General features: G+C 37.6%; 1 protein-coding gene across 1 annotated transcript; it reads right to left on the reverse strand.

Annotated features, from left to right (window-relative positions):
* Nucleotides 1-83: 83 nt before the first annotated feature.
* iffo2a (intermediate filament family orphan 2a) lies at nucleotides 84-19,640 on the reverse strand. The gene is made up of 9 exons (XM_057362974.1): nucleotides 18,794-19,640; nucleotides 6,923-6,983; nucleotides 6,737-6,835; nucleotides 4,741-4,917; nucleotides 4,464-4,606; nucleotides 3,060-3,255; nucleotides 2,845-2,934; nucleotides 2,617-2,753; nucleotides 84-2,478 (listed from the first exon to the last, which is right to left on the reverse strand). The coding sequence occupies exons 1-9, from the start codon at nucleotides 19,333-19,335 to the stop codon at nucleotides 2,343-2,345; spliced, it is 1,581 nt and encodes a 526-aa protein (XP_057218957.1). The 5' UTR covers nucleotides 19,336-19,640; the 3' UTR covers nucleotides 84-2,342.
* Between the last annotated feature and the right edge of the window lie 283 nt (nucleotides 19,641-19,923).

The following is a 19,923-nucleotide window of genomic DNA, read 5'->3' on the forward strand; positions in this document are numbered from 1 at the left end:
AATAAAATGGAATGATCAAAAACACACAGCCATAAATAAAAGGTTTGGGTTGAAAGCATATTGTCATGAAACAGTGATAATGCAAAGTGTTTTTTATTTAAAACCAGCATAAAATAAGACTTGCATAGTCCTTCAGATTTCCAGACATCCACACACAAAATATAGCTCAGAATGATTCAATTCCATTCATTACAAAAGGAATAACTGCAAATCTCTAGATTACCCAGATAGTTTTCCTCCCATAATCAATAATTACATGTGATTCAATGAATAAAAGTTAATAAAAAACTGAAACCAATGCCATCCATTATACATTCAAAAACAAAATCTGTTGAATACAAAAAGCCAAAAACATATTTAGGGGGTAGGGAAGTGGATAGGTCATTCTTAGGTGCCATTTTTGTTGTAACTGAATGTTGAACCGAACCTATTTAAAATGACTGTTTCTGTCTGTTCACTTTCCATGTAGTTATTTTTTTGCCACATGCTTTTTCATTTCCTTTGCAATCCTGTGACATTCCCCTCATTAAAAACATTTTGATCTTTTTGACATGAAATTTAAAACAGTGACCACATGGTTCAAACAGAGGTTGTGCGTACTGGCCTTGTCAAGCTGAAACAGATATTCAGATATTGAATAGTGATCAAATTTCTAACAGGAATAAATATTATTCTAGGCACAGGATACAAATATGTACTGATTGTAAATGATGTGATTGCGGTGCAGTGATCTTCAAGCCTGTTCCATATAACATTTTAAATGTAACAGGGTTGACAAAACATGTTAAAAGATGTTTTTTTGAAACATATTTTATAGTTACAATATTTTTAAGGCACACCAAACCTGAGTGATACTATGGAATTATGTAGTTACCGTAGTTATATCAATAAACTTGGAGTGGGACTGGGTTTTAATACTTGAGTACTTCCGGGTTAGTAATGATAAGGGGTAACAGACATATTGATTGAGAACTCCACAACAGTGGTTATGTTTAGTATTTTTTTTCTTCAATTTCTAGCACAAATGGTGCTGCTTCTTCAGAATGACCTATATACAGATAGCAAAATATTCAGTAGCAAATTTGCCAAAACCTGAGGACAGCTATCGGTATGACTTCCAGATCTTGAGATCTTCAAAACGGATCTAATTTCACACCTTTTTACTCATAAATGAAATGCGTTTGACAGCTGTGATTTAGGGCTCATGTCTAATTCCCATGGTTTATAATAAAACAAAACATATATTCAAATGTTTTAGAGAACACATAATAAGGCAACTGAGACACAGTATACAGCATATTATAGGCACATGGGTTTGGGTTTGACTTTGACATCTATTCTCCAAACTCTGAAACACTTGCCCAATAAAAAAGAAATATGGTGAAAAACTGCACTCAAGGATAATAAAACATTTTCCAGTGAAGAGAATAACTGAACATGAAGTTAGCCCAGGTTAAATTATTGCATAGATCTCAGTGCACAGTGGTTTTGAGCAAAAGTTGAACACTGTTAAAAGATGCGAACAGATATTTTTAGAAAGCCTAATGCACGGCTGATCTACGGTCACAGTAAAACTTAAACTTATTCCAGAGCTTGTTATAGAGTAACACATTCCTCCATAGTGTATTTTAAACTGTCATTTAACGTCAACATGAAATCAAAACTGACCTTATTAATGTGTTCCATAAGTGCATGTTATTCTAAACACAATTTTTCTAACTTTGTAATCCTTATTTAAAATATAACAACATGCACTTACTATAAAATGACTTCTCTTTCATGTTATGTAACTTAGGCTTCACGGTATAGTGGATAAAGTTAACAAACCGCATAAAAGCTATGCAGGCTTTGCATTTGTTAACAATGCGAGTTAAAATATGTCATATTGGGTTAAAACGGGTTTCAAAACGGATTTTACGTTGACTTCAAACTGAAAGTTGAATTTCTTGAATAAATGTTATTTTTATAAAGTAGCACAGCTATTGATTTCAGTCTTTCATTTAAAGACAACCTGCCTTGATTCATGTAAACAGGTGAGCATGATTACAGAAACTATGCACGTTACTGTACAATATTTGCAAATGTATCTTGATATTCATAACTGTTAAGAAGATTGTGACCTGTAGTTCGAGTTGTAAATAAAGCTAGTGAGGAAGACTGTGGAGGCATGCTTTGGCAGTGCTGATGAGGAGAGAACAGCTGCTGTTCGGCTGGTCCCGCTCTAAGACAGCATATAAAGCACCAATACTTGCTCTTTGGAAAAATCCACACTCATTCATATTGTGTAAAAAACAGAGACCAGAGACCTAAAAGAGTGCCTGGTCCACAGAGAATGCAGATCATCATCTAATGTCTCCGTTCACCTCCACCGGCCCTTCCTTTTCTCCATCTCTCACTCCATCGTGCTCCAGCTCATCCTGAATATCATCCGTGTTTCCAGAATCGCTGCTGGCCACAGAGCTGAGCGATGGAGATTGTCTGCATCACAAAATAGAAGAGATACGTTTGTGCTAAACGCTCAAGAAAATATCATTAGAAACATCTATTTAGCCTACAGCTGCACAAGCAGCACATTGACTTTCGTTCTCTGTGAACACAGACAATTGTCAAACCAACCTGCCGGGGGTGGCCGAGCTCTGGATAAGCCTCCGACAGGTCTCCATCTGCACATCTAACCCCCTCTTCATACTGCACATCTCCATGTACTCGTGCAGATGCCTGTTCATGTCATTCTTGGCCGTGGCCAGTTCCAACTATGGAAGAAAGATGATGGATTAACAACAAAACAACCAAAATAAAGCAAGAATATTGGGTGAAACGTCTCATTCACAAGTGTTTTCTCACTTCAATCTGTCCGATGGTGTCCTGATACTCCTGCTCTCTGGTTTTAAAGAGCGATTCGGTTTCATTTATGAGACTGCCAAGACTTCCATCCTATTAGGAAAACATGTATTACTGCATTAGCATGTGTTCACCAATTTTATAGTCAATAATATTAAGGCATCTAGCCATGAGAAACATTTCAAGTAGAAAGTTTTATACAGTCATTTATAAGGTACCTGCTCGTGGGTTTCTCCATGGGAGTCAGAGGAGCAGGTCACCGTGGTAACCGAGCCAGTAGCAGCAGTGGTGTTAGGGGCGGTGGTCAAGTTCAGACTGTGGTAGTTTCTGAAATCCTCCCACAGCAAAAGAGTGTCTTCTGTCTCTTCCCACGCCAGACTGTCACAGTCGTCGTCAAACTCAAACGTTTCCCGCCTGCCAACAAACCAATTAGCTGAGCAACTTCTGCATGTGCGTGGACAGCAGACAGAAAGGGAGGAAATAAGAGCGGAAACACGGGAAGTAGAAAAGGAAAATCAACAGATCAAATGCTATATTGTAAAGGGATTAAAACAAAACGGGTAGGTGGAAGACGGACATATAACAATGAACAAAGGACAGGGATGCTTAGTAAGAGAACTGTTAAATTAAAGATCTCAAACCAAGTTTGCTTAAACTAGAACTATTAAAACCTTTTTGTTAGTTGAAATCAGATAAAACATTGGCATAAATATTACTTGAAAAATCTACACTTAACAAAAATGTTTCAGTTTTAAAACTAGAATAAGGTTGGTGCACTAAAATATTAAATGAAAATAAATTGTATTAAACTCATTTAGCAATATAAAAATAAACCGTAAAAAAATAAGATGACAAAAGCACATTCAACTAAATGTAACATATAAAAAATGACCAATTTCACGTTGGGAACACTAGGTGGCAGTAAGTCTTCGTAAAACAAGACAAAGGTTTTTTTAAAGAGCCTAACAATAAATTCAAGGCTGCTGAAACAATTCTGTTAAAGGTACTTTATCTTATAAACTTCTATGTAAATGACATCTGTAATGATTGACATGTGTAGGCTGCCAAGTTGCCGAATATAAGTGTTTAAAGTGATAGTTCACCCAAAGATAAAAAATTCTCTCATCATTTACTCACCCTCTTCCCATCAAACCTGTATGACTTTCTTTTTTCCGCAGAATAAGGATGTTAAAGGGATAGTACACCCTAAAATAAAAATTCTGTCATCATTTACTCACCCTCAGATTGTTCCAAATCTGCCTAAATTTCTTTGTTCTGCTAAACACAAAGATATTTGGAAGAATGTCAAACCAAAAAAATCTCATCCCCCAGTTACTGCCATAGTAGGGAAAAAAATAAGTAAATGACAGAATTTTCATTTTTGGGTTGAACTATCCCTTTAACTGGCACCCAATTCACTTGCATTGGTTTTGTGTTCATCCAAAAGAAGTGAATGGGTGCCTGCGCCTTTCAGTTACCAACTTTCTTCAAAATATCTTTTGTGTTCTACAGAAGAAAGAAAGTCATACAGGTTTAAAATGGCAGGAGGGCGAGTAAATGATGACAGAATTTCGACACATAAAAGCACATCAGAATGATTATGGGCAGAAAGAGAGACTCACAGCTGGTTGAGCATGCGTTTCATCTCATCTGTGATGTTGAGAGATCCAGGAATCTCCTCCTCAGAGGGACCTGAATCAACCTCGGTCTCCACATGCTCTTCTGACACACCCTTACTCTCTTTCTTCCTGCATACCACCATCCCCTGCAACACCCACACATATACAGACTTGCTTAGATTGCACAATCTGTGATCTAGAAAGACCTTACAGCACCCACGATTAACACAATATTGAATGATCTGAAGTTGTGCATCATTGTGAGTTTAAGTTCTCATACCCCCTTCTGCTCTGGAGGAGCTCTGGAATGGCTGCCGTGTAATATCTTGGTCACGTCCTCCGAGTTCCTCTGCTGTGCTACGTCACAGAGCTTGGCTGTGATGTCGATGCGTCTACAGATGTCCATGTCAACCTTCATGGCTTTCTCCTGGATTTTAGTGTCCAAGTCAGACACGGCCTTTAAAAGGGTGAAATCATGACAATGTCATTAAGTAGAACGCCCAACTGAGTAACAAAAGGCATAGTCCACCCCAAAATTAAAATTCTTTCACCATTAACTCACCCTCACATCATACCAAACCTGTATGACTTACTTTATACTGCAAAACACAAAAGATTATTCCTTTAAGAACATTAGTAACCAACAACATTGGTCCCCTTTGACTTCCATCATATGGACACAAAACCATTTCTCAAAATATCTTCTTTGGTGTTACACAGTAGAAAGAGACATCGATCAACCGACTGTGGCCCAATTCCTTTTCCTCCCTCGCATGTGATGTAGATCTGTTCTTTGGCGGACAAAACAACCAAAAAATACGATTTTGCAATGTGGCTTCAATGTGAACAGTTCAGAATGTGCATTTAATCCGGCATATTGATACAGTACATTTGCTTAAATATGTATACAATAAAATTCACACAAATACTTATTGTCTATATTTTTTTCTCTTTGTTTTAACGGACGTAAAATTCAGTATCCAACCACTGCCAATGACTATTAAGAAACACTGAGTGTTTTAATGTTGCTTGAAGCCACAATAACAAGCTCAGTTAAAATCACTATAGTGACGGTACTACATAGCAGAATATGCAAATACAACATTAGCAGCAGAAAAGATCAAAGGCAAAAATATTGTGCCTTGTTCCAGAAGCCAATGTAATGGTTTCAAGATAAATAATGACTACACACTCACTCTAAAAACTGTCTGTCCTTAAGTCCTTAATCCTCTTTTATTTACTTAAAGGACCAGTGTATTTTTTTGGAGGCTCTATCGACAGAAATGCAATATAATATACATAAATATGCCTTCAGAGGTAAAGACCTTACATAATGAAGTGTTGTGTGTTTATTACCTTAGAATGAGCTATTTCTACATGGAATGATGTTGCCATGTCCCCTTTGACTTCCATCATATGGACACAAAACCATTTCTCAAAATATCTTCTTTAGTGTTACACAGTAGAAAGAGACATACAGGTTTTGAACAACATGAGGGTGACTAAATGATGGCAGAATTCTTTTATTTAGGTGATCTCTTTAACATTTCCTAACATCAAGACTGAATACGTTAAACTTCATCATATCATGATCGTATCATAGAATTCTCTGACACCTTTTAAAAATGTACGTGTAAAAATGAATCTGAAATTCTGTTCCATCATGAATAAGAGACTCCAGTTACTGCTGAACGCCGGTCAACGAGTTAGCAGAGGACATTGATTTGGTTGATGAATATGCAGCATTACGCAGCTTGTTTCCAGGTTAGCAAGCCTCAAAAACCTCCAAAGGCTGATAAAATACGACCGGTTCAGTTGGCTAGAACAGATGGTGGAGCTTTCTTTTGAGAATCACTGCAGCGGTGAGCATTCACACAGGAACATATCCAGGGAGGCGGCACTCGGCTGTGTTTTATTACTGAGGCTGAGCAGAGTTCACTCAATGCCAGAGAACAATATGCTTCTGTTTCTGAAGCCTGGCTGATCCTCTTCTCACTTGTCCTCACAGATCTATAAGCACCTATTCAACCTGATGCCAGCTTCATTTCCCTGACCGAGTCAGTCTTGCGATCTTTATTAGTGGACGTTTGGAATAAATTGCCGTTTCATAGGCGCAGCCAAATTACACATTTGTATCATCTATCCTCATTATCAGTGTTTTAAAATGGGGTGCTTATGTAAACTTGTGTCAATATATATTTGCATGTCTTGCATAAGGTGGTGTGTGCTGAAGCTGGAACAGACAGAGTAAACGCTTCATATATGGTGTAACTTACATCATTAGGCATGAGGCTCTTGAAGACCACCAGCTCTGATTTAAGGCGTTCCATCCTCTCATTCAGTTCTCCCTGCACAGCTTCAGATGATTGAACATTCTGTATGGAGAACAATCTGAGCTTCATACACACGTGCTAGTATTCTTTAACAGCAACACACGCAGCTATGTGGATATAGCACCTCACCTCCTGTAAGGTCTCCACCAAGGCCTCCATCTGCTGACGTTTGGACACCTCCTCCTCCCATCTGGAACACAAACACAATAACAGCCCACATGGGAATGGATTGTACTTGGAAGAAATGGGCAAGGCATGTCAATGGTTCATAGCGCAACCGACTGTGGCCCAATTCCTTTTCCTCCCTTGCATGTGATGTAGATCTGTTCTTCGGCGGACAAAACAACCATAAAAAATATGATTTTGCAATGTGGCTTCAATGTGAACAGTTCAGAATGTGCATTTAATCCGGCATGTTAATACATACATTTGCATAAATAGAGTATGAATACAAAAAATCTAAATTATTTACTGTCTATATTTTTTTCTTTGTTTTAAAGGACGTAAAAGACCTTTGAGAAATAAAATAATTCAGTATCCAACCACTGCCAATGACTATTAAGAAACACTGAGTGTTTTAATGTTGCTTGAAGCCACAATAACAAGCTCAGTTAAAATCACTATAGTGACGGTACTACATAGCAGAATATGCAAATACAACATTAGCAGCAGAAAAGATCAAAGGCAAAAATATTGTGCCTTGTTCCAGAAGCCAATGTAATGGTTTCAAGATAAATAAAGACTACACACTCACTCTAAAAACTGTTGGTAAAACAATACGATCTGTCCTTAAGTGAACACAAGGACATCCTTGTGTTGTCTCTTTAATTTACTTAAAGGACCAGTGTGCAATTTTTTGGAGGATCTATCGACAGAAATGCAATATAATATACCGCAAGATGATTCCCAGAAATCATTTTTTAATTATTATAAATAGCGTATTTTATCAATAAGTGTAACAAAATAAAAATATTAGTCGAAAATAAAACCATGCAAATAAAAAGCCATCAGCCTTTCAAATTTCCTTCCCCTCGATCGTGACCCCTGAGGTGATTACGTCACATTAACGACATTAGCAACCGCATTAGGTTAGGCGCAGCAAGTCAATTTACAGCACCACGTTAAACATCCCCATATGTGCACACATATTACTTTTCAGGCTTTAAGTAGTTTAGAGTAGTTCAGAGAGGCTATCGTCCTCAGGCACGAAAAGAGGCCGACGTTTGCACAAAGAGGACATCCATCAGCACTCTAATCAGTTTGATGAAATTTGACCATCTGTAGTAATAGTTCATGGTTTATGTATAACAACAAGTAAAGTAATGAATAAATTACTATAAAATAATATTATGTTAGACTGTGTTCTTTTGTGTTGTCATTATGCGTGTGGGCTGAAAAGTTTGGGAACCCCTGCTCTAGACTTTCGTACGTTATATCCTTTGGGCAAAAAGTGAAAACTTGACGACATCATAATCCTCTCTCAGGCTCCGTAGTGCTTCAGAATGGAGGGGAGTGGAGTGACCCGTTGGTTGCAATTCGCAACCACAGCTGCTAGATGCTGCTAAAAATGACACAATGGTCCTTTAACACAAAATCAACACAAAATGACTCGTGTGTTAAAAAACACAATGCGTGAAATATCATGACACAAAAATGTTGTTATTTATTATGATTTACTTAATGGGACCCATATAGTCTTTGATTTATATATTAGTAGTGGCCAAAAGTCATCTAATTCTGAACAATGAATGTCTTTACCAATTATTCAAATATATTATTAAAAATGTATTTATAAAGTTTGTTGACATGTTGCATAGTTGTGTTTGTATTGTAAACTGAAGCTCAGCATTGAGAATTAAAGGAGGGTTAGCAAATACATTACAACATATGTACAAAGCTTACAGAGTAAACGCACAGAAGAATGACTGTAAAATAGGATATTTAATGACTTGGATCAAAAAATATAAATAAATGACAAAATTGCAGTCAATGCTTTATTCCAGTGAGCATGTGGTTTTTCTATGTATTTTTTGCATATTCCAATTAAATCCATACTCTCTAATATACCTAATAATTTTGTCCAATAAACATCATAAAAGTTTAGTGTTATATGTACCATAGAGCTCATATTTTGATGTTTTCATGTAACTTGAGAAAGCAAATATTGTACAAATAGGCCTCCAGACATCACTTTTGGCCATTACTGTATAGACAGTTTCAAAGCAACAACATAAACAAACATTACTGCGCATGCACACTTTTGTGGCCCAATCTTAACTTATGGTACACATCCACAAAGAACAGAGTCCCTGTAGATTATTTCTGATAAAAAATTACATTAGCTAACAAGTTAAAAGTATTTCTAGCCAGCAGTATTATTTTGGGATACCAGTAGAAGAACCATTACTTGGCTAAACTTAAATGCGACAAAGTTACACAACCTATTCAACAAACTTCTTTCAGACTTAATAAACTAGCATCTAGCCATTGTAAAGCAGGTTAACGTGCTTTGCACATCTCTCTGACAAAAGATTCCTCTGCTCCGATTCGGTGGTCAGTTATGCACTAGAATTCCTCACTGTTGAAATTAAAGGATGACTGATTCACTTGTGTAAACTCTAGACCCTTGTTTCTCCCATGCTCAAGTGATTATAGACTCCATTTGTCTGCACTTATATTGGCTGACAGACTGCCTGAGTCCAGCCATCAAGACACCTGCCAAGAGCTGGAGGGCAAGCGCTGACTCAACCAGACAACATCCAGCCATGATCATCTGCTCAGAACAAAGAGCCGCTCTTGCTATGTTAAGATGACCTGTTGGCCAGGAATGAAAAGAATGTGCATCTTTAAGGGTAATAAAGAGGTTTTACAAAAAGTAAAACTCAAACAAATAGTACTACACTGGGTCTACACATGCTTGACAATGACCTTATAAAGTGGTAGCACTTTCTTTCTAGTCCAGACATTCTACTTACCATAAGTAACTACTAAATTATAATTCATGCATTGAGGATAGACATTGGTGTAGACAAATGTCATGGATGTGGCTGACAATGCACGTACAATGTGATCCGAATGTCATTGAGATCTAGTGGAGCTGACTAGACATCACCCGAAGGTCATGAGAATCACACTCCTCTTGTTTCCTCTGCCGCTTGTCTCTTTGAGATTCCCAAACCAATCGCTGCACATGAGAGCTTTCATTTAATCCAAAAGCTACTGGATACAATACAAAGTGAAACTCGTAGTGTGACTATGTGGAAATGAAGAAAGCTCTTAAATTCCCAACTCCAAGGGTCTGTTCACACTTGGATGTATTCGTGTGCTCATCTACGCAGTAATTTTTTTTTTTGCATTGTTCATGGGCAAATATTATTTAAAGGGTTAGATTACCAGAAAATGTAAATTCTTGTATTATTTACTCACACAAGTTATTCGGATATATTAAAGTATGTGCCTTATGGAGCTGACCTGATCCTTGAAGGTAATATTCACATAGTACGCAGTTACAGACACTTTTTTTTCTTTTATTTTTATGTTATGCTTATATTTTATATACTTTATATAAAGTTTACCCAATTTCATTGTAAGTTGCTTTGGATATAAGAATCAAACAAATACGCCTTGAAAACGCAAAGCAAGACACTGAGAAACCAGCGAGACATCAAAGATAGTCTAGCACATGTTTACACATATGAAATAATAAAAATATCCCAGACATTGTTTTCTATTGACATCTGTTCATCTTTGTTGCTATAGAACCCAACTATGAGAGACATTACACAATGAGGAAGAAACGCTTTCATTGTTTTCCACCATATGCCATCACTGTCAACATGGTTTTTGTCAGCCAGAGTCAATCAATTTCGAGACATTATTCAGTTTATGGGAGAGTTCAAATAACATTTGCTGCCGATGTCTCAAAGAGCCATTGTAGGTGAAGAAAGAGCCGGACATGTATAGACAAAACTGTTATAGGTCAACAGTTCTGCCTGTGACATTGTTATTGTAAACCACATCAAAAGAGTAGAACTGAACAGGGCGAAAAAGATCAAGCAGAGACCAAAGCAGAGGACGTAAAGACCTGTGAAGACCTTCAAAGCGTTACGTCCCCAAAGAGACAAACCAAGTCGCACCCATAGTCTAGTTTATCCTGCATATGGACATCTGAATCTAGAGAAAATTTAGCTTGAACAACACAGACTAGAGGTGTATCTAACAGAATTTCACTTCATGGTTATCGTGGCCAAATAATTCCCGGTAACGATATTACCACGGTATCTATTAATTTTTTTATGAACAAATAATGCTATCAGTCAGGTTCGTCTTTAATTTTGTGTTTACTTTTTTGGTCAAATAATGTCCCATTTAAATTTAAGGCTACGCCACGATAAAGGCGTGCCACTACACCTTCACATTCTTTTAGCAGTTTCTGGAGTGACAGTATGTGATTTTGTGATCCAGTAAGTTTCCAGCCCTCTCAAACAAAAATGCATAGAAAGTAAAGGGCTGAAGTACAGATGTTCCGTATAATCATGGAGTTCAGTGGTATGTTAGGCATTTAAATGATCACTCTCGCATTCCATATATATTCTGTTTTTAACTCGCAGAATGTGCCACATTCACGAGCAAATAGACAGCAGTTTTTGTTACAAAAATGTGACATGAAGCATATCTTTAATCAGTTTAATGACTCAAGATCTAGCATGAGTACTCCTGTGATCATTTTATGCTCTTATAACTTCCACAGAAGTGTTTGATCAAAGAGGTTTAATAACTGTGGATTTGCTACGGTTCAATAAATCAATGAAATGACAGTGTGCATGTGTGAGTCAGTCAGGTTTGGGGAATGGTGAATATGAAATAATAATATTACGATTAATATACAGTGCAATCAATGCCAAATAATAAGAGTGATGTACTGAATATCAGCACACCTGTCATTTGTTTGAATGTTGGTTTTACTTGTATGTAATTGTGGCGCTTCAAACAAGAGGCCGTGAAGCCCCAGGGTATTGCTTTCTTATACAACTTCCATTATGATCTTACTTTGATAGTCAGAAAGAATTAGAAGAGCTCAAAGGAGTCTGTTTTTACCCTGCAAAGGGCCCCCATGTACTGGGATTAAAGAGCTAAACCATTTAATAAACCACAGTAAAGAATCTTCAAAAGTTCATATGTTATAAAAAGTAAATGCAGTATTATATTATAAGAATAAAACTAGGAAAGTCACATAAAAAAAATCACGTACAGGTAAATTAGCATCCAAATAATACAACTGAACTTGAATTTCCTGGTGATTCTTTTGGTAAGATATTTTTTTCAAATATAGTAAATATACTATATTTGTGTCTTAACAAACACAACGTCTAAGCTGTCGGGCTGCAAACTCAATTTAATTTTCTATTAATAGGAAAATATTAATACTGTAACAGCTGCAGATAGAGAGAAATGATAGAGGTCTGCATCTTACTCCAAAATCTTGCTCTTGGCAACATTGCTCTGTCCCAACCCTTTTAACCAAACGCTAGAGCCACTGATGTGAAATGCATCTAGCTTTTATTACAGTATTAAACACAGACGGCTAGACACAGAAGGATAGAGAGGCAAACGTGTATTTCTCCAAGCTTGATCTCAGTCTTTCCTTATAAATATTTACACTCCAAGACAGACATAAATATCACCAAGGCCATTAATACTCCAATTCATTTTCAAAAGATTGAAATATGTTTGTTTACTATTGCTATAGCTAATCTGGCTATGAACACAGCTGCTTTTATTCAACACATTTTAAGAGAACCAAATTAAAAATCCTGTCATTTTTGGCACAGATGACCTATATATTGATCTATTTCCAGACAGTCTCCCTCGGGTTCCCAGTAGTGCACATCTGTGTCCGCACTCAGACAGAAGATGAGCGTGTTGCATTTCAGATCAATATTCAGACATGCTGTCCTCAAGAACCCCCCCCCACACACAGATGTAAACCCCTCCTTTCTTTCTGTAGTATAGAGTTCTGTAAAGACATAAATCAGGGAAAAAAGGCAGATACAACTAGAGAGCCAAAACGATTTTATAGATCAAATACAGTATATGCCAGGCTTTTATGAAAGCATTGAGGCAAATTTAGAAAGCATGAAGCTTTCTGCTCCATCTTTGTCATTTGCAAAGAGCCGCACACAAATAACCCAGTCATTCAGTCATGCTTCTATTTAGCAAACTTGCTTTGTTCTAAATCAATCTGTGTATCTGCCGAAAGTACAGTCTTTTGAAGAAATTCGATCATGTGCATAATCGTAAAATAACTTGCTGGCTCACAGAGGAGAAAAGCAGAATAACATCTTTCAGGGAAACTGGTGAGCCTGAATAATCTGTACGAGTCATTAGCCCATTGATTTTCACCAGTGTGGTGAAGACCGGATGGATAGTCAGCTGTCTGATCTGAATGTTATCACCTAGACTGTATAAAACATGGACGTAGTGTCATCACCCGTAGGTTTCTGAGGAGCTGTTTTGAAGTGGGCAGAGCTGGCCATTGCCATCTTAGGAGCGTCACTCCCGGTTAATCGAAAATGGGGGGACGTGGTTGGAGCCGAGGCACCTGGTTGCTGAAACCACTTGTCACTCAAGTGGCCAAGCACCTAATTTGCAGAATTTTAAGGCTTAATAAGTTAAACGGATGAGTTTCTCCCTCCTCACAGTTGTCATGAAGGGTAAAACCTATGATCAGAAGGTGGAACAATTCCACAATTCCTAGGAACTGACGGGCAGGTTATCACAAAATCTGGGCATGTTGATTTCCACAGAACTGTAACGTCCAAAGCTCAACACATGCTACGCCCCTTGCGTATTTGCATATTAGATTTTATACAGTTTTAATGTGCTTTACAAGTGTAGTATACAGAGCTCCATGTACCACATTTGTACACTTGGTACAATTTTGTCATATTCCCCCCAAAATTCCACTGAAATACAATTACACATGGAATGTGCTGATGTCCACATTATGCACGTCTTTTATTTACAAACAAATGTATGTTGTCTAATATGAAGTTTTATCTGCAACCAGATAATAGCTGTTTCTTAGATCTGTAAAAATGTTCAGACCTCTAGAAATGTTCTCATGATCTCGGACCGTGTGGGACAAAGCTCATTTCCTGTCTAGCACGCGAGTGGTACTTAATCATTCCCCGTAGAGATGATGTCACTGCTGCAAGCGTAGCTCCTATCTACACACCATTGATCGGCCACACAAAACATAACCTCAGGAGCAGCTAGATGTGTGTAGATACAACCTCATGTCCCTCCCAGCACATCTTTCATAGCTATATGAATGAAAGATTGCATTTAGTCACAAAGCCACACTCAATGCTAACGCACAGAAATGGCCATCAATTTACAAACATGATACACGTTATTATAAAAATGATGCAAAATATAAAGTGAACTGTATTGTTCTGGAGTTTTGTGAGCTACTTAACAACACAAGAGTAACACATTTATGTTTCAGCAAAGGCTAAAACTATCTATAAACCTGAATCTCTATCAAAACCCTTCCAAAGCAAGCTGGAATTCCCACCAATATTTAATCAGCCTGACAAAGCATTCCACATAACACAAGAAATGGAAGGATGGGTGAACAAACACACACACACGCACACGCACACACACACACACGCAAGCACGCACGCACGCACATGCACGCACGCACGCACGCACACACGCACACACACGCAAACACACGCAAACACACACGCACACACACGCAAACACACACGGCTGGGGTAGAATGTCTCCATTCTCTAGAGAAATGTTAAGCTCTTAAAAACGTTCAGTCAGTAATGTTTTGTCAGTTTTATGCTGTTTTTACAGTGTTATCACTTCTGTCTTCGGCCAATTCCATGTGAATGTCAACCTTTAGATGAAAAACATTAAGCTTTTACAAAAGGTTTTCTTAAATAACCATGTGAAAGCACTTTTTTGTTTTCAATGCATAGTTTTCCATAGTCAGGTAAGTGAATTGTCACATCCATATCGGTCCATAAAATAACTATTTTGTGGTCTATAACGAGACATCCCTTCTCCATTTGTTGGGTAGGATACTATTGTGGTTTGTCCATTTTAATTCACAGAAATCAAACTAAGTATGTTGTCTCTTAAAAATGTGTGGACTTTTTTATCACAGAAATGAAATTGTCTCTCTTTTCAAATAAAAAAACGTTATATTTTAAATTATAAAAAATTATATAATTTATATTTTTCTGATGTCTGGACTATCATCAGGGGTTTAGTAAAACTAATATAAACACATGATTAAATATATTGGTAATAATACATTCTCTCAGAATTTAATTATCAACCTTTGACTAAAAATGTCACATCCCTAATGCTGGAATTGCCTCTCTTCATCTTAAAAATAAGCTTTGTAACTTTGTTCTCCCATTAAGGTTTAACAATGAAAGTTTTTTTTTTTTGGTATTCTATGCTCAAGTCAGAAACAAAAGTCTTGACCTCAGTTAGTGAATTTGGACTGAAAATAGCCCGAGGCATTTAATATTAACAAATGCAACACATTAACATATTGAAAATTAGAAATTATTTTGTTACTGCACTAAAGCATCTTTATTTGGCACAAAGTACTTAAAAATACTTTAATGAAGAAACTAGTCAGTTGCCAAACACATGTATAAAATATTTTATTTGAGCCTTACGTCACACTTTCCACCTGTCTCAGATCACATTTAATACAACAGACCACCAGCATCCACCCCAACTCACCGGCTGCTACTGGGAAACTCTATCTAAAGACAGAACAAACACGAGACGACAGCGGAGCAGACGGCAATGCCAAAATTAAAGCATTATACTACTATTATACTATGTTGTGTACTATTTACACACTTAATTTCCAGTTATATAGTCATGATCTCATATAATGTATAAGCTCCTTGTGTGGTTAAGCACACAGTCATAAAGTTTTGCCGACTGTATTTCCTGTGTTCTGTATTCTCTGTTTATTCAAGGATATTTAGAAATATCCCATTACTAACAGCACAGCTATTGTGAGCACTGAATAATCAAAGGATACAGTAACTCAATAGTACAGCTACTTGATAAAAGTGGGGTTTCCAGCCCACTCAAGACCTGGAAATGATTCATTGTGTGGCTCATTAGTCTGCTTCTTCCCACAGACATTCAACAACTGTTTTCCTTCAAAAGAAGAGTCCTGATTAATTCACTCCATGACTACTAGGCTGTTTCAGGACTGCACATAAACGCCTCTGCATACTTTATTTGTCTTGGGGTTCTTGACGGCAGGAAATGCCTTAACATTACTGTAATTCATCAGCAATGAAAGAGCTCCTACAGTGGACTGCATTTCATTCATATGCTGGTCAGAAATAAATTGAAGCAAATCATTTGTGTTCATTATTTTTCCAGCAGTAGACACATTCAATTACACGTGTTAACACGGAATCTGAACAGGGACGTTCCCTTTGTATTATGGGTGGAAATGCATTGCGTGAAACTAATAATAAATATTGAACCCCGTAGATAAAAGAGAATGAAATTCTACAGAAGCTCCAGGGCAGTTCCCACCAACATCTATTCAATCAATGGAAAGGCTTTGCATGCGATGGCTTTTGGTTTCACATTTGGAAACGAGAACAAGCTAATGGTTTCTGACAGATACAATGTCAAACCTGCTTTCTTGGGTTTCAAATCCAAACAGGACACTTTGAAACTGGACACCGTAGAACATATAGGGGTTACTGATAGAGACTTACTGTTAAGGTGTTATAAAGGATCACACCTCAGGGACAGCTGCATACATTAGAAAGCATACACACTTTTGTTTACTATAGTATAAACACAAAGGAGTCATGGATCTTCTTTAATGTTACAACTTGGAAGCCGTGGCCCATGACACAATATTCTGAGATGACAGAAGCAACAACTAATACCAATTTACCTGTTTTGTTTAAGTAACATAGGCCATAGCTATGGTAATATTGAGCAGGGCTTTTCACACTTTATGATGCCAATAAGGAGCCCTAAATATGATGAACCTGTGCTGAGGGACCCACTTCTATGTATTTTTATGTAAACTATGTTGGAAAAATAGTAGGGTTGAAATTAAACTGCAAATTGTTTACAAACTTAATGTTGAGCTGCATAACCCTTAGAGGCACTTTTTAAATTCAAATGTATTTGTACTGTAACAATGTCCACAAGAAAACATGTTTTATATCCACCGATGTATATAAATGACTGGATTGTGCCTAGAACGCTAAACCAACAGCAGGAGGTAAAGCCACCGGAAGCGATCGCGCCGCCATCTTGGTATGCCCAACTGACAGAGAGCGCCATTGACTTACAGTCAAAATGACGATCTAAAATAACCCGTTTTTCAGTTTATTCGTTTTTAGTTCACATGTGTGCTTTAATTGTTACTTCTGATGTTTTTCCAATGTTTATGTTTATTTTGGGCAGAATAGCGACATACAGAAATCAGTGTATAGAAGGTGTATTGCACACTGTTGTAATGGCACATGTGAATGTTTAGAAATAAAGCGTCATGACTTACTACAGCCTGTATTAATCTGTATTTAGATTTCAGAATAAGCACATTTGTCATATGTTGAGGTGTATCGTTAGTCTGCTGATCTGATATGTACGCTACTGTAATGAAAATGAACGTAACTCACTCTATATCTAATAAGACGGGAAAATTCCCGACTTTAAATAATTAACCATTTACATGCTTAAAGGGATACTTCACCCAAGAATGAAAATTCTGTCATCATTTACTCACATTCGAGTTGTTCCAAATCTGTATATATTTCTTTGTTCTGATGAACACAGAGAAAGATATTTGGAAGAATGCTTATAACCAGACAGAGTTTTCCCCCCATTGACTTCCATATTAGGAAAAAATACAATGATAGTCAAAAGTGCCCCAGAACTGTTTGCTGTCCTACATTCTTCAAAATGTCTTCTTTTGTGTTCAACAGAACAAAAAAAATTATAAAGTAATTTTTCCTACTATGGGAGTCAATGGGGGGCAAAATCTGTTTGGTTATACGCATTCTTCCAAATATCTTTCATCAGAACAAAGAAATTTATACAGATTTGGAACAACTCGAAGGTGATTAAATGATGACAGAATTTTCATTTTTGGGTGAAGTATCCCTTAAAAACATTTGCGTTGTGGATGTACTGTGAGACGTTAGATATAAAAACAGGGACTAGTAAGTTACTGTTTTATCATTAATATGTGATAACTCCCTATTAATTCAATAGAATGTTTGGGCATACCAAATTCAGTGTAATTACGCCAGTAGCAATCCAGTCATTTATATAGATCAGTGTTTATATCAATTTTTCAAACCCTCTAAACCAGTGGTTCTCAACAGGTGGGATGTGGCCTTCCTAAGGGGACCTTAAGATGACATAATTAATTTAGACAAAATTACAATTAAACTACATAAAAAACAAGATATGTCTTATTATTTACTTTTTTATAATGAATAAATGCTTTGCAGTTAATGTCAAGCTCCGTAATATTAATGGGTAGAAATTGTGAGTTTTTGTGAGTGGGCCCTCGAATACTGAATACAATAGGGGGCCTTGGAGTCCAAAAGGTACCCCCGTTTAAAGATACAAAACAATTAAAAACAGAACTGCAAAATATTTATGTAGCAAGATGGTGGAGCTAAACAATTAAATATGAACACAGAAATTAAAGCATCATAATTTACAATTTTTCCTTTGTATTTTTTCCCCTGAAATTTTCTGGGGACCCCTTAGAAGCTTTTTGGGGGTCCCCCTAGTTTGAAATCTACTGCACATAGTTGTCCTTAATTTTAATGTATTTTCCATACTTGAAGCAAAATAAAGAAAACACTCATTTTCATACTTTTGTAGGTAAACACAAGATCATAATGAAGACATGTGGACATTTTGATGAAAGCTTGAAATGAACTATGCTGAACTTACTTTCTCCTGTACTCGTCTCTCTCTCGCTTGACTTTGGCCAAAACATTATACAAGGCCCTGAGCTCAGGTGTGATGGTGTCGACCTGAACCCCGACACCGTCTGGATGAACCCAGGACACTCCAGGCCGCTGATGGGTCTCGAACCGTCCTCCGTATCTGGCGGTGTGTGAGAAACTCCAGATCCGACCGGGCAGTCTCGACTGACACAGTTTGTCGGCAAAAGGCAACTCGAGGTTCGTCTGGACCGCTTGTTCCCGGGAAAACAGGAATCTGTATTGGGACTTCTCCTGTGCGTGCTGCAGCTGGATCTCTAATAACTTATTTCTGCGCTCTAGTTCGTGAACTTTAGAAAGGAAACAGCGGAAGCGGAGATTTAGCGTCTTTAACACATGAATGTTGGAGCCCAGATCGTTTCTTAACGCGCTGGTTACCATGGAGCCGGATCCGGTCGCAGACGTTTCATTCATACCGTGGGATGTCGCGGTTTCATTGAAGGCTGTCGGGTTGAGAACCGGGTCCGGAAAACGACGAGGTAAATCCATATTATCCCCGAGCGTTAGCTCACCGCATCAAACTAGATGCTGTAAAGCAGCATACGTCACCGGCATGCTCCGGGACGCAAGGTGCACTCCCTTTATCTAACGTTCATGTCACACAAATAACAGGCCATGCTCGCGCTTCTGGATAAAACGCAGTTGCAGTTACGCATTCCCTGAAGTTACAGCTGTCCGTAAACCATCCTCTCCTGGTCGCAGCCAGTGATTTATCCACTACGGGCTGGTTACTGGTATAACTTGCGGTAGAGACTCTGGTTTCAGGCTCAGCCCAGTCTGAGTACATACAAGGGGAAAACGGGAGGAGAACGAGTCATATCTGCTCCGCCCTACTATAACAGTCGCATTGAGCGCTGTGCCTTTAAGACACGCCCTCCTCATTTGCATATTATATAAAACAAAGGCGTGGGCATCGTTGTAAACCTGCGCTCGCGTAACGGTCGCATTTAGCGCTACAACTTATTCATAATTTACAATAATATATTCTGGTTTTGGCCAACCAGAAATTGGTCTATATAAGAATTGGATATAAAATTATTTTGCTGTTGTTTCACATTTTAGATGACACATCGAGTC

The sequence above is a fragment of the Triplophysa rosa genome, linkage group LG21, assembly GCF_024868665.1.
Source record: "Triplophysa rosa linkage group LG21, Trosa_1v2, whole genome shotgun sequence".
In the NCBI taxonomy this organism is placed as follows: Eukaryota; Metazoa; Chordata; class Actinopteri; order Cypriniformes; family Nemacheilidae; genus Triplophysa; species Triplophysa rosa.

Bases quoted from the DNA above. Each gene is read 5' to 3' on its own strand.
- iffo2a (XM_057362974.1), bottom strand. From the start codon at position 19,335: ATGGATTTACCTCGTCGTTTTCCGGACCCGGTTCTCAACCCGACAGCC. The intron at 6,836-6,922 runs GTGAGGTGCTAT...TTCTCCATACAG, and splicing joins TGGTGGAGACCTTACAGGAG to AATGTTCAATCATCTGAAGC. The intron at 2,754-2,844 runs GTGAGAAAACAC...TTTCTTCCATAG, and splicing joins ACACCATCGGACAGATTGAA to TTGGAACTGGCCACGGCCAA.